The sequence below is a fragment of the Heloderma suspectum genome, chromosome 6 (genome assembly GCF_057233095.1).
Source record: "Heloderma suspectum isolate Gila_16-S chromosome 6, 16-S_ref, whole genome shotgun sequence".
NCBI classification, from domain to species: Eukaryota; Metazoa; Chordata; class Lepidosauria; order Squamata; family Helodermatidae; genus Heloderma; species Heloderma suspectum.
The window spans coordinates 61,070,706-61,083,096 of record NC_139463.1 but is presented as its reverse complement, the minus strand read 5'-3'; the positions used below and the strand labels follow the sequence as shown (position 1 = coordinate 61,083,096).

The 12,391-nt window shown below is 48.0% G+C and overlaps 2 protein-coding genes across 2 annotated transcripts; both read left to right on the top strand.

Moving 5' to 3' along the window:
- Window positions 1–681: 681 nt before the first annotated feature.
- Window positions 682–9,001, top strand: LOC146340982 (vomeronasal type-2 receptor 26-like). The gene is made up of 3 exons (XM_084807300.1): window positions 682–739; window positions 6,125–6,413; window positions 8,894–9,001. The coding sequence occupies exons 2-3, from the start codon at window positions 6,168–6,170 to the stop codon at window positions 8,999–9,001; spliced, it is 354 nt and encodes a 117-aa protein (XP_084663426.1). The 5' UTR covers window positions 682–739; window positions 6,125–6,167.
- Window positions 9,002–9,167: 166 nt separating this feature from the next.
- Window positions 9,168–12,053, top strand: LOC146340981 (vomeronasal type-2 receptor 116-like). The gene is made up of 3 exons (XM_084808243.1): window positions 9,168–9,998; window positions 10,676–10,885; window positions 11,712–12,053. Exons 1-3 carry the CDS (start codon window positions 9,300–9,302, stop codon window positions 11,928–11,930), a joined length of 1,128 nt encoding a protein of 375 aa, XP_084664369.1. The 5' UTR covers window positions 9,168–9,299; the 3' UTR covers window positions 11,931–12,053.
- The last annotated feature ends 338 nt before the right edge of the window (window positions 12,054–12,391 follow it).

Genomic DNA, 12,391 nt, shown 5'->3' with positions numbered 1-12,391 from the left:
GTAAAAATGTTTTTGGGGGAAGGAACAAAGAGGAAGGAAGAGGGAGAGAAGGTTGGTTGTCCAAGAAATTACAAGCAAGGTACAAAACTCTAAGCAACACCAGAAATGCCAAACACCAAGGCACACATCTCAAGAGCAAAACAGTAAAGCAAGCTGGGCTATCCTACACATATGAAAGTATGGGCCTCCCAGGATCACCATTGACCAGCAGCTAGGGATGTCAGAGAATTCTGCCACGGATCTTGGTGAGCCCTAATGCCAGTGCATTCGGCCCCCCGAAATCCATGCTGGAATGAAGCCCCTGCCCCCCCAACCCACGAAAGGCAGGCGAGACAGAGCTCCCACCCCACGAAAGGTGCGCGAAACGGAGCACTTACCTGCTGCCATCTGTGCTGACTTGTGAATGGCGGCCACCCTGCGGCTGCCATTCGCTTCTTCATCAAAGCTGTGATAGGCTATGTAAATACTTACGTAGCCTATCACGGCAGGGGGGAAAACCCCCCAGAGTACGCAAATGGCGGTAGCTTCTGCCATTTGCATATACTGGGGTCCCCCCTGTGATAGGTTACATAAATACTTACGTAGCCTATCACGGCCTGCGCAGGCACGCAAATGGCGTCCCTGCGTTAGCCATGATAGGCTACGTAAGTATTTACGTAGCGTATCACAGCTGAAGAGAAGGAAGTGAATGGCGGCTGCAGGACAGCCACCATTCACAAAGCAGCGTGGATGGGAGCAGGTAAGTGCTTCATTTCGCCCGCCTTTCATGGGGTGGGGGCAGCAGGGACTTCTTCCCGTGCCCCTTTCGTGGGGTTGGGGGGCCGAGGGCTTCGTTCCGTGATGGAGTTCGGTGGGCTGAATGCACTGGCATTCGGCCTCACCGAGATCTGTGGCGGAATTCTCTGACATCCCTAGCTGTGGACGAGTGGGCACGTCTGCCATGAGGCGACACATGGAGGTGCATCATGAGCTTCCTGTGCCCAAAGATAGCAATGGGAAGTCCCTGCCACATCCAAAAAGAACATTACCGCCTTCTTTGCGTCGTCTTCCAAAGACCTCATACAAAGTGGTCCGGGTGAGAAGGGCACAGAAGGCAACTTAGCTAAGAGACTGGCGTCAATTGAGAAATGCCTCACGCTGACACAGAAATTCCCCTCTGACAGCGTCCAGGCATGAAGGTTGAATCACGACCTGACAGAGCTCATTGCTCAATGTATGCTTCCCTTCTCCCTGGTGGAAGACGAGGTCTTCCTGCGCTTCATGAAGAGGTTGTGCCCTCGGTGGGATGTCCCCTCTCATCACTCCATTAGTGGCATTGCCATTCCAGCCCTGGCTCCTGAAATCAGAGGGGCGCTCCAACAGGATTTGAAATGTGCAGTTGGAGGAAGTGCACATTTAACGAGTGACACATGGACAAGTAATCAACAAAGTCTTATCTGTGTGTCACTGTGCAATGGGTATCCGTCAGCACGAGCAGCCGATTGACTCGGAGAACCACGACATTGTCCCTCACAATGCTCTCAGGGACACACACAGCAGAGAACATCAGCAGTAGCATCACTGGTGTTGTTCAGTCCTGGTTGGCCCCTTAAATCTAACAGTGGGCTGTGTGTTGTTGTTTATTCGGTCAGTTGCTTCCGACTCTTCGTGACTTCATGGACCAGCCCACGCCAGAGCTTCCTGTCGGCTGTCACCACCCCCAGCTCCCCCAAGCTCGAGTCCATCACCTCCAGAATATCATCCATCCATCTTGCCCTTGGTTGGCACCTCTTCCTTTGGCCTTCCACTTTCCCTAGCATCAGCATCTTCTCCAGGGTATCCTGTCTTCTCATGATGTGGCCAAAGTACTTCAGTTTTGCCTTTCGTATCATTCCCTCAAGTGAGCAGTCTGGCTTTATTTCCTGGAGTATGGACTGGTTTGATCTTCTTGCAGTCCACGGCACTCTCAGAAGTTTCCTCCAGCACCACAGTTCAAAAGCATCTATCTTCCTTCGCTCAGCCTTCCTTATGGTCCAGCTCTCGTAGCCATAGGTTACTACAGGGAAGACCATTGCTTTAACTATACGGACCTTTATTGTCAGTGTGATATCTCTGCTCTTCACTATTTTATCAAGATTTGTCATTGCTCTCCTCCCAAGAAGTAAATGTCTTCTGATTTCCTGGCTGCAGTCAGCATCTGCAGTAATCTTTGCGCCTAGAAAGACAAAGTCTGTCACTGCCTCCACGTTTTCTCCCTCTATTTGCCAGTTATCAATCAAGTTGGTTGCCATAATCTTGGTTTTTTTGAGGTTTAACTGTAACCCAGCTTTTGCACTTTCTTCTCTCACCTTCGTCATGAGGTTCCTCAGCTCCTCCTTGCTTTCAGCCATCAAAGTGGTATCATCTGCATGTCGGAGATTGTTAATGTTTCTTCCAGTGATTTTAACTCCAGCCTTGGCTTCATCAAGCCCAGCACGTCGCATGATGTGTTCTGCAAACAGGTTGAATAGGTAGGGTGAGAGTATACAACCCTGCCGTACTCCTTTCCCAATCTTAAACCAGTCCGTTGTTCCATGGTCTGTTCTTACCGTTGCTACTTGGTCATTATACAGATTCCTCAGAAGGCAGACAAGATGACTTGGTATCCCCAAACCACGAAGAACTTGCCACAGTTTGTGATGATCCACACAGTCAAAGGCTTTAGAATAGTCAATAAAACAGAAATAGATGTTTTTCTGAAACTCCCTGGCTTTCTCCATTCACCAGCGGATATTGGCAACTTGGTCTCTAGTTCCTCTGCCTTTTCTAAACCCAGCTTGTACATCTGGCAATTCTCGTTCCATGAATTGCTGGAGTCTACCTTGCAAGATCTGGAGCATTACCTTACTGGCATGTGAAATAAGTGCCACTTCGTCCCACGCACCCTTCGTGGGTTGGGGGGCAGGGGCTTCGTTCCACGACAGATTTCGGGGGGCCAAATGCACTGGCATTCAGCTTCACTGAGATCCTTCATGGAATTCTCTGACATCCCTAACATCTGTATGATGGGGAAGCCAGCCAGTCACTATCTCTTCTCCTAGCCCACCTTGCAGGGTCATTCGGAAGCCAGAATAAAGGGGAAGTGGGGGGGGGAACTGTCGATGGGAAGCCTCCTGTGGCAGCACCATGAGGACCCAAGCAGATGCATCCGGAAGGGGGGCTCCCTCCACCGTCAAGGTCACGAGAAGGGCTCCCGACTTCCCTCCTGCTGTGGAATCCAAAGGATCCACCGATCAGCCTTCTGTCCTGATTCTTCCGTGCAGCCATGAGAAGGGACAGAGCAGAGGGACGCGCTAGGAGAGATGCCCGTATACAGGGCCGGTTCAACTTCCGGAAAGGATCTGGGATCCAAAGGACCGGTTTGTAGTGGGATGAACTGCCAGGTGTGAAGAGAGCTGACACCTCCATGCCTTCGCCTGTGACAGGTCATTCTGTGCTAATTGCACCACCAAGAGCTCCCCCGTCTCTCCATTTTAAGCTGGAAAATCCTCCTCCTTGGGGCAGAAGAACGTGAGGGGGTCCGGTCCCCTTTTTAAAAGATCCAAGCAAAACAGAGAAGTGGGCTCCCAGATTAGGCTTTCCTTGTGCTGTCATCCTGCCTCAGTCCCTGAATTTTTACAGGGGGTCCGGACATCGTTGTCTTTATCTTGCAACCCCCAGTATTTTCCCACTGCTCCTTCCGAGGCAGATCCATTCAGGAGAGGCGGAAGAGCAGCGCTAGGCCTTCGGCCTCTCAGCGCTGAGGCCTCTTCTGCAGGTGAATGAGCGCGTTTCACTGGCCTACCGTAATCCCCCTCAGAGTCTCTCACAGAACGGTTTCTCCTCAGACAGGAGACTGGCTCTCTCCTCCGGTCTCTCCTTCCCCCTGGCCCTGAGGGGGCCCATCTCAGAGTCTGTCACTAATGTACTCTATATCTGTATGCCTTGTTTGACAAACTCCCTTGATGGTTCTTTACTGGCTATTTTCCCCATAGCTACAAGGATTTAAATGGAAAGTGGAGCTCCAAATTGGCTGCATGCTGTTTCTTGTGGGCCAGTAACTTGAACAGGCAGCTGAAGTAGACAAAAGAAAACTTGAGTAATGAACTTGACAATCTTTTAACAGGGAGGGAAAAGATCAGTCCCGAGACAGCAATATGTTATCTGAACGATCATATATAAACTGTCAAAAGAAACTAGCAGATGGACTTTTCAGCTAACAGAGAAACTTCCATCCGGCCTGCAAGAGAAATAAAGATGCATTTAAGCTTAGACTCACAGCTCACATACTATGGTGGCTCCAAGCATCACTGAGCATGACTCTGCCACACCCAGCTCCTCCCTTTCCCCAGTCACCTATCTGGGCTAATGAACTTTGGCACAAGCTCGGACTCCATCTTGGATTTAGGTCCTCAGCTCCACACAGGCCCAAGGCTGGACCATGACAACTCAAGTCCAATCTCAGAGCCTGTCTGCCCCACAGAGAAGCAATTGAAACTTTTCCCTCCTCCCTCCACTGTGCAAAGGGAGCTCAGTGCTGTGGTGCTGTGGCTATTTTGCCACTCTGGAATTGTGGAAATGACAGTAATTTCTGATGAACCCCCATGGATTTCCACCCACCCAACCAAAAACAACAAAATCCAGGAGAAAACATGCTTCATATAAAGATGTCCTGGGCCCTTCCATGTGGGGCGGGGCAGTGTCTGATGACTTCAGGGCTGATCATTTCTGGCTACGCTTGAATTCCCCTGCTGGGGCCTGTATATTCAGCTCTTCTTCAGGGTCTGTCTGGTCGCTGACCTAGGAGGGAAGGTGTCTCTGTGCCGCTGATGATTTCGCTGCTGCTGCTCTGGATGGTGCCTCAGGCCACCCAGAGGATCCTGAGGACCACCTGCCTCTTGACCAGGCCTAAGGAACTGCAAGCCTATCACAGCCCTGGAGACCTCATTGTCGGAGGGAATTTACCGGTTGGCATGAATAATTATGAAGAGACTCAGGACTTTCGTGGTTTAGCACCACCAGAACTCCGCACTTCTGCTTTGTAAGTGTCCACAAGAGGGATCTGGGACAGATGTTTGCCTTCTTTGCTTGCAGGTTAGAGGGCTCCTTCCAGGCTGATCCTAATTTGGCATCAACCTGTAATGAGAAGCAGAAACCTGGGGGTTCTTCTCCGGCTGCATGGCAACATAGGAAGCTGCAGTATACCGAGTCAGACCCTTGGTCCATCCAGCCCGGAGTCATCAGCACTGACTGGCAGCAGCAGCAGCTCTCCAGGGTTTCAGTCAGGGAGCTTTCCTGACTTTTCTGGAGAACCCGGGCATTGAACCTGGGACCTTCCTCATGTAAAGGATGCAAAGCTTGTGCTGTGTCGCACTGAGCTATGTATGGTCCCATTCTAAGCCGGAGCACGATTCCTCTCTCCCTTTCTGGCAAGATGGATGGTGTGATGGTAGTGACACAGAAACCCTGGGGAATATAATTTCCAGAGACTGTGGGAGCCAAGCTCTGCTGTTGCATCTACTGCTGCAAGGCGAAATATGAGGAAAGGTGTGTGTGTGTGTATGTGTGTGTGTGTGTTTAAGGCAGAGAAGGGGCAATTGGAAGCTGGGATTTGTGCATTCAACCAATAGTTTGGGAGGGCACTTCATACTTTGTTTCACCAACACTGAAGTCGCTGGATTGTGTCCTCCTTGTAACTGAGTTAGGAATAAATAATTTTCAGGGTCTTGAGCCAGAAGCTGGCTTTGCAGTCTCCTCCTCTGAATAGAGCTGAGGGTGGGGGTGACCTGGGGAGGGTTGGCCATCATACCTCTGCTTCCTTGTGAACTGCGAGAACAGGTGACCTGCCTCTAGAGGCTGCTTGGTGCAAGGAGGGTAGGCAGAGTGAAAGAATGGTTGTGGTTCATGTGAAGAGTTTCATAATGACCAAGAAATGCCTACCCTTCCACCCTCCGCAGACTTCATGTAAGACAGGGGTGGGGAAGGTTGATTTCTGGGTGAGCTGAAGTAGATAAGCAAACATTTCAGACTCTCAGTTGGGTAATCATAGCAGCAACTAATGTCTCCCTCCCACCTTATACTATATTATATCTTCACTCACCTCCCGTCATAACTCCCATCACTGCAGGATATTCAAGCACTACCAGCAAGTCCTGGCCTTGGCGTTCACCATGAAGGAGATCCACAAGGACATCTATCTCCTCCCCAACCACACCCTTGGCTTTCGCATCTATGACCACAGCAACATCGCAAGATGGATCCACTTGAACAGCCTGTCTCTGCTCTCCACATGGGGGCAAATGTCTCCTAATTATAAATGTGACAAGCAAGATGAGCTGCTCTCTGTTATTGGGGGTCTCGATTCCAAATCCTCAAGGGAGATTGCTTCCTTAATGGGCACCTTCAAGATCCCACAGGTGAGGGATTCATTTGGGGAGAGATGTGGGGGATCTGCAGACCTCAGGAACTCTAAGATGGAGAGGCCAATCTCTGAAGCCATTTCCTGCCATGCAGTGGGTGGTATTGTGCCTTGATTGTGGATGGTAAGAGCAGGAGGCCTTCTGACCTCGGCTAATCTGCCTCGTGATAAACTCGGTTGTAGCCAGCAGTCTCAGATGGCTATTGTTTGACTAGTCAGTTGAAAGCAAATAAATTCACCGGGCCTAGATGGTATTCATGCTAGAGTTCTCAAAGAATTGAAATATGAAATTGCTCATTTTCTAGCCAAAGTATGCAACATGTCCCTAAGATCAGCCTCTGTACCAGAGGACTGGACGATGGCCAATGTAACACCAATTTTTAAAACAGGATCCAGGGGCAAACCGGGAAATCTCAGGCCAGTTAGCTTAAGGTTTATTCTGGGTAAATTGGTTGAAAGCATTATGAAAGATAAAATTAGCAAGCCTCTAGTAGGACAAGGCCTGCTGGAAAAGAATCAGCATGGCTTCTGCAAAGGTAAGTCCTGTCTCAGGAACCTTTTATTTATTTTATTATTGCTTTTATATACCGCCTTTTTTCCTCTTGCAAGGCACCCAAGGTGGCTTACATTATCCTTCTCCTCTCCATTTTATCCTCACAACAACAACCCTGTGAAGTAGGTTGGGCTGAGAGTGTGTGACTGGCCCAAAGTCACCCAGTGAGCTTCCATGGCCGAGTGGGGACTAGAACCCGGATGTCCCAGCTCCCAGTCCAACACCCTTGCCACTACACCACACTGACTCTCGGTTTCTTTGAGAGTTTCAATTGATGTGTAGACAAGAGTGACCCATTAGACATCGTCTGCATGTACTTCCAAAAGGCTTTTGACAAAGTCCCTCATCAAAGTCTCCTGAGCAAACTTAGCGGTCAGGGAAGAAGAGGACGGCTCTTCTTATGGATCAGTAACTCGTTTAATAACAGGAAGCAAAGACAGGAGTAAATGGTGAATTCTGCCAATGGAGGGATGTAAATAGTGGGGTCCCACAAGGTTCTGTACTGGGACCAATGCTCTTCGACATGTTCATAAATGGTCTGGAATGAGTAGTGTGCAGTGCAGTGTATATCCCTGCTGATGACAGCAAATTATTATTATTTAGGGTAGTTAAAACAAAGAGGGATTGTGAAGAGTTTGAAAAGGATCTCTCCAAACTGAGAGAATGGGCATCCAAATGGCAAATGAGGTTCAATGTGGGCAATTGAAAGTGATGCACACTGGGACAAAAGATCCCAACTTCAAGAATAACCTGATAGGATCTGGGCTTGTGGTGACTTAACATGGAAACAGTTTTGGGGTTGTGGTGGACAGCTTGATGAAAGTGTGTCAGCCCAGTGTGTGGCCGCTGTAAAACAGGCAAACTCCATGTTTGGCATATTTGGACAAGGAATTGAGAATAAAACTGCCAATAAAGGATATTGTAGAGCTGGGAAAAGTGCAGAAAAGGGCAACTAAGATGATCAAGGGGCTGGAGCATCTCCCCCTGTCGCCCATGAGGGAAGGATATAACAGCTGGGATTGTTTAGCTTGGAAAAAAGGAGGGTAAGGGGAGACATAATAGAGGTGTACAAAATTATGCATGGTGTGGAGAATGTGGATAGGGAGCTATTTTGCTGCCTCTCTCAAAATATTAGAACCTGGGGTCATCCCATGAAGCTGATTGGTTGGAGACTCACAACAGAGAAAAGGAAGACCTTTTCGCAGAGTGCATAGTGAAACTATGGAATTCGCTACCACAACATGTAGTGATGGCCACCAACGTGGATGGCTTTAAAAGGGGGTTAGATGAATTCCTGGAGGAAAAGGCTCTCATTGGCTCATTGTCCTGATGGCTATGTTCTACGTCCAGAACCAGAGGCAGTAAGCCTAAGTAGACCTGTTGCTGGGAAACATGGACGGGACGATGCTGTTGCACTTCTATCCTCCTAGAGGCTTCCGGTTGACAGCTAGTTGGCCACTGTGGGAAAGGAATGGTGGGCTTGATGGACCCTTGGTGTGATGCAGCATGGCTCTTCTTCTTTACTCATGTTCTTGAACAAAGTGACACAAGACTCCTTCTTGATTTTGCTGCAGTCAGTTGATGCACTTAGTTAATTCCTCCAGTGATTGTGGGAACCTGAACCCACCATAATATAACATTTGTCAGTGTTGTATGTATTGGGACACATTTCCATACAAAAGAGCTTCTGTTTCAGCCACACATCTTTGGATGGAAACGGAAAGTGTTCCGAGTAGAGGAACTTACGGGGTTTCTGATTAAGACCAACTATCATTATGTCACATTTTCCATTTCATGTGTCCTAATGGATTTTGACAGACAATGGAACTGTTTGACCAAAGTGTCCTATTGGACAGGGACCCTAAATCCCCACCACACTGACAAAGAGTCCTATTGCTTCAGTATAGTGACATGGGCCTCTTCAGGACAATGGCAAGAAACTGTGCCAAGGTTACCTCCAGGGCAGCCCTGACTTTTGGGTTGATATCCTCAGTGGGGGGGGGAACCTTAAAGAGAGCTTCATTTCATATTAGATGTCCATGTTTCAAATGGATGTCTTCCTTCTTGATAGCACTTCATGGATCTGAAGCTGGCTGTAGCAGTCCATGGAAGATTATGCCATTCAAAATGTGTCAGTCTTGAAAGGAGCACAAAATTCACTGCAGTAGACTCACAAGAAAATCCTTCTTTCAGCTCGGTTATGGTTTGGCTGACCCTGTTCAGGGAGAAAAAACAGAATTTCCTTCTTTCTACCGGATTGATACTAACGAACTTGCTCAATATGTGGGCCTTGTCCGGCTGCTACTGCATTTCCATTGGAACTGGATTGGGATGGTTGCCTTAACTGAGGAGAGAGGTGAAAATTTCATCCAGACACTGACACCAATGCTCAAGCAGAAGGACATCTGTGTGGCCTTCACTGACATGTTCGAACCATCAAGCCCTCTCCTTTTACAGCAAGCATATCTTGGATCTATTCCTAGTGCTTGGTTTGAACCCCAAGTGATTATTGCCTTTGGGGACACCAACGTTGTACTCATATTAAGAACGTTCTTGACTATTCATGAAGAAAAGACCAAAACCCCCTTTAGGAAGGTTTGGATCACGACAGCCCATCGGGAAACTTCTGCGGAAAGACAAAATTTATACAAGGCCAAAGGTTTCCATGGTGCTTTGCACTTCAGAGTCCACAGGAAGGATATGCCAGAATTCACACATTTTCTCTGGGCCTTAAATCCACACCAACCACAAGGAGATGTATTTCTACAACAATGGTGGGGACTCACCTTTAACTGTGACTTTCTGAAACCAGGAGAAATCTCTCCGTGGGGATGGAGGAACTGCACTGGGGAGGAGAAGGTAGGGGACCTGCAGAGCCATATCCTTGCAGTGACCATGTCCAGTTACAGCTACAGTATCTACAATGCTGTCTATTTAATTGCACACACGTTACATGCTGTGTCCTCATCTGGATCCAAACATGCATTGAGAGGCGGAGGCAAGAGGCTGCTGAATCTTCAGCCATGGCAGGTAACGTCCTCGTTGAGAGTTGACAATATTATAATTGGTTCCTTGGTGGTTTCTCGGTGGTCTGATCCTGGAAGCAAAGGTTGAGCCTAGGAGAAGGGTTGTTTGTCCATTCTAAAGGTCCCAATAGAGACATTCCCCATAGATATTCTTTCATGGCCATCATTTCCCGTAAAGAGCACTAGGAAGTGAATAAAAAGCAGTAGAGACCAATGGTGCTTCTGTGATAATCATGTATTTAAAACTGTGGCTACTGAGGAGGATGAATCAAGCACACTGTCACCCCAAATACACAGTATTCTTCTCCCCACCCCTCATCTCCAGGAGCAAAAAACAGGCAGCTTCTCCGCCCCCCTGCCCCATGTTCATTCTTGCCAGGCAGCATGAGGACACCTCAGGTGTTGTTCAACTTGATGGCACCACCCTACTTCTTCTGGTACACACACAAAGAGAGGAACATGGCTTGTAGCAAGTAGACACCAAAGAAAAATGGGCAAACCACTGGCCAAGCATATTTGAGCAATTGCCCAATGAAGCCATCTGAATGCACCTTCAGTGTTCATCAAAACAATAGAGTAAAGAAAAGAAGAAGTCTCTAACTTGATGGCAGTCACAGAATGTCAGAAGACACCAGAACTCACTCAGCATTACCCTGTTTATAATTCTCTCCTCTATTTCAGATTCTTGCCTCTTTGAGGAATGTCCGGTTTAACAACAGTGCTGGAGATGAAGTCTCTTTCTTTAAAAAGGGAGAGAGATACGATATTGTGAATGTGATTTTCTTCCCAAATGAATCTTTAGCTCACACCAAAGTTGGACAGGTGGATCTGGAAGCTCCGCCTGACCAAGACTTCACCATTCACGCTGATGCAATCATGTGGGCTACAGAGGTGGGTTTGAAGTGAATGTCATGGGGGCCATAAAGAATGCTGCAGTTCTATGGCTTGAGAACAGAAGGTGTCTTTCTAGATGAGACCAAAGGCCAATTGAGTGCAGGAAGGGGTCCTTCTCCAGTGAGAAAGAACCATCTTTATATGCAAATTCCCAGTCTGAGTCCTTGGCATCTCCAGGTATGGCTGGAGAAAGGCCCCAGTCTTAAAGCTTGGAGAGCGACTTCCACTCAGTGCAGACAAGAGTGGGTGAGGTATAGGGATGTACAAATCCGTTACCTTGTGGTCCGTGGGGGGGGGGGTGCCGGGGGGGGGGAAGCGATCCGTTCCTCCTCCACCAGAATTCTTGTCAGCTGCCCCACTCTGCATTGAATCCAGGGAGCCGCCGGCCAGCTCCAAAACCACAGCAGGGACTTTGGAGCTGGGATGCAAATACGCCATTTGTGTCCCTGTTTTTTCACACAATAGGCTACGTTAGATTAACATAGCCTATCACATCAAATAGCAGGGACGCAAATGGTGTAGCGGACCCCTCACTGGGGTCTGTGGAGGATTTCTCCAGCATCTCTAGAGAGGCAGAGAAAGGGTCTGATGCAGTAGGAGGCAGCTTGATGTTTTTGCATCTGTATGAGCATGTATATCTCCATCAGCTTCCATCCATTACGATGATTCTAAGGAACTTGCAGAATTCCAGAAAAGATTCAGACTTTCTAAACTGGTGATCCTATCCATTGTGTATTGGGAAACTTTGTTGAGTAACTCTGTCCTATTTTGGTGCAACATCCATTGCGTGTAAAACCTCAACTATTTCTGTCTCCCCTTTTAGGTGCCTCCCTCTGCGAGGTGTGTGGAACGATGCTCTCCAGGGCACCAGAGAAAAGTTCCAGAGGGGAAGCCGGTTTGCTGCTACAGATGTGATCGTTGCCCAGAAGGGACGATTTCTAACCGGACAGGTAGCTCAAGCATTGAGAACCTTGTTCAACTGCAGAGCATACCGGGGTTAGCATGGGAAGATCATGTGCAAGGAGAAGACACGGCCATTTAACCTATGAACAGTTTCTCCATAAAAACTATTGGGGATTGCATAACTCGGTGGTTTCCTGTTTTGCAAACTATTCACAATTTCCTGAAGAAACCTTCTGCTTAAATAATAAAGAATAATATCCTGAAATACTTGCCTTGGCTCACCTTTTCATGCATAGTGTTTTAAACACCATGTTTCCAATCTCGGTAGTTTGGGCATTAAACATGAAGCTGAATGGTGATTAGTTGTTGTAGCAATGGGAGCATGATACTCCAATGTCAAGGAAACTGCTGTTTAATCTATATTGATTCCTGTCAGCTATTTCCAAGCATCTGCACCAATACATCTCCTCTGAAGAAAGTGTGTCATCTGAAGCAAATGCCATATTTGGAAGGCTCTGCACGTGACAGGCTGTGGTGATGTTCTTACCCTTAACAGTTTTCAATTTCTAGTTACACACTTCAGGTTTTTCTTCTTGCAGA

Bases quoted from the DNA above. Each gene is read 5' to 3' on its own strand.
- LOC146340982 (XM_084807300.1), top strand. From the start codon at position 6,168: ATGAAGGAGATCCACAAGGACATCTATCTCCTCCCCAACCACACCCTT. The intron at 6,414-8,893 runs GTGAGGGATTCA...GGGCCTCTTCAG, and splicing joins GCACCTTCAAGATCCCACAG to GACAATGGCAAGAAACTGTG.
- LOC146340981 (XM_084808243.1), top strand. From the start codon at position 9,300: ATGGTTGCCTTAACTGAGGAGAGAGGTGAAAATTTCATCCAGACACTG. The intron at 9,999-10,675 runs GTAACGTCCTCG...CCTCTATTTCAG, and splicing joins TGAATCTTCAGCCATGGCAG to ATTCTTGCCTCTTTGAGGAA. The intron at 10,886-11,711 runs GTGGGTTTGAAG...CTCCCCTTTTAG, and splicing joins CAATCATGTGGGCTACAGAG to GTGCCTCCCTCTGCGAGGTG.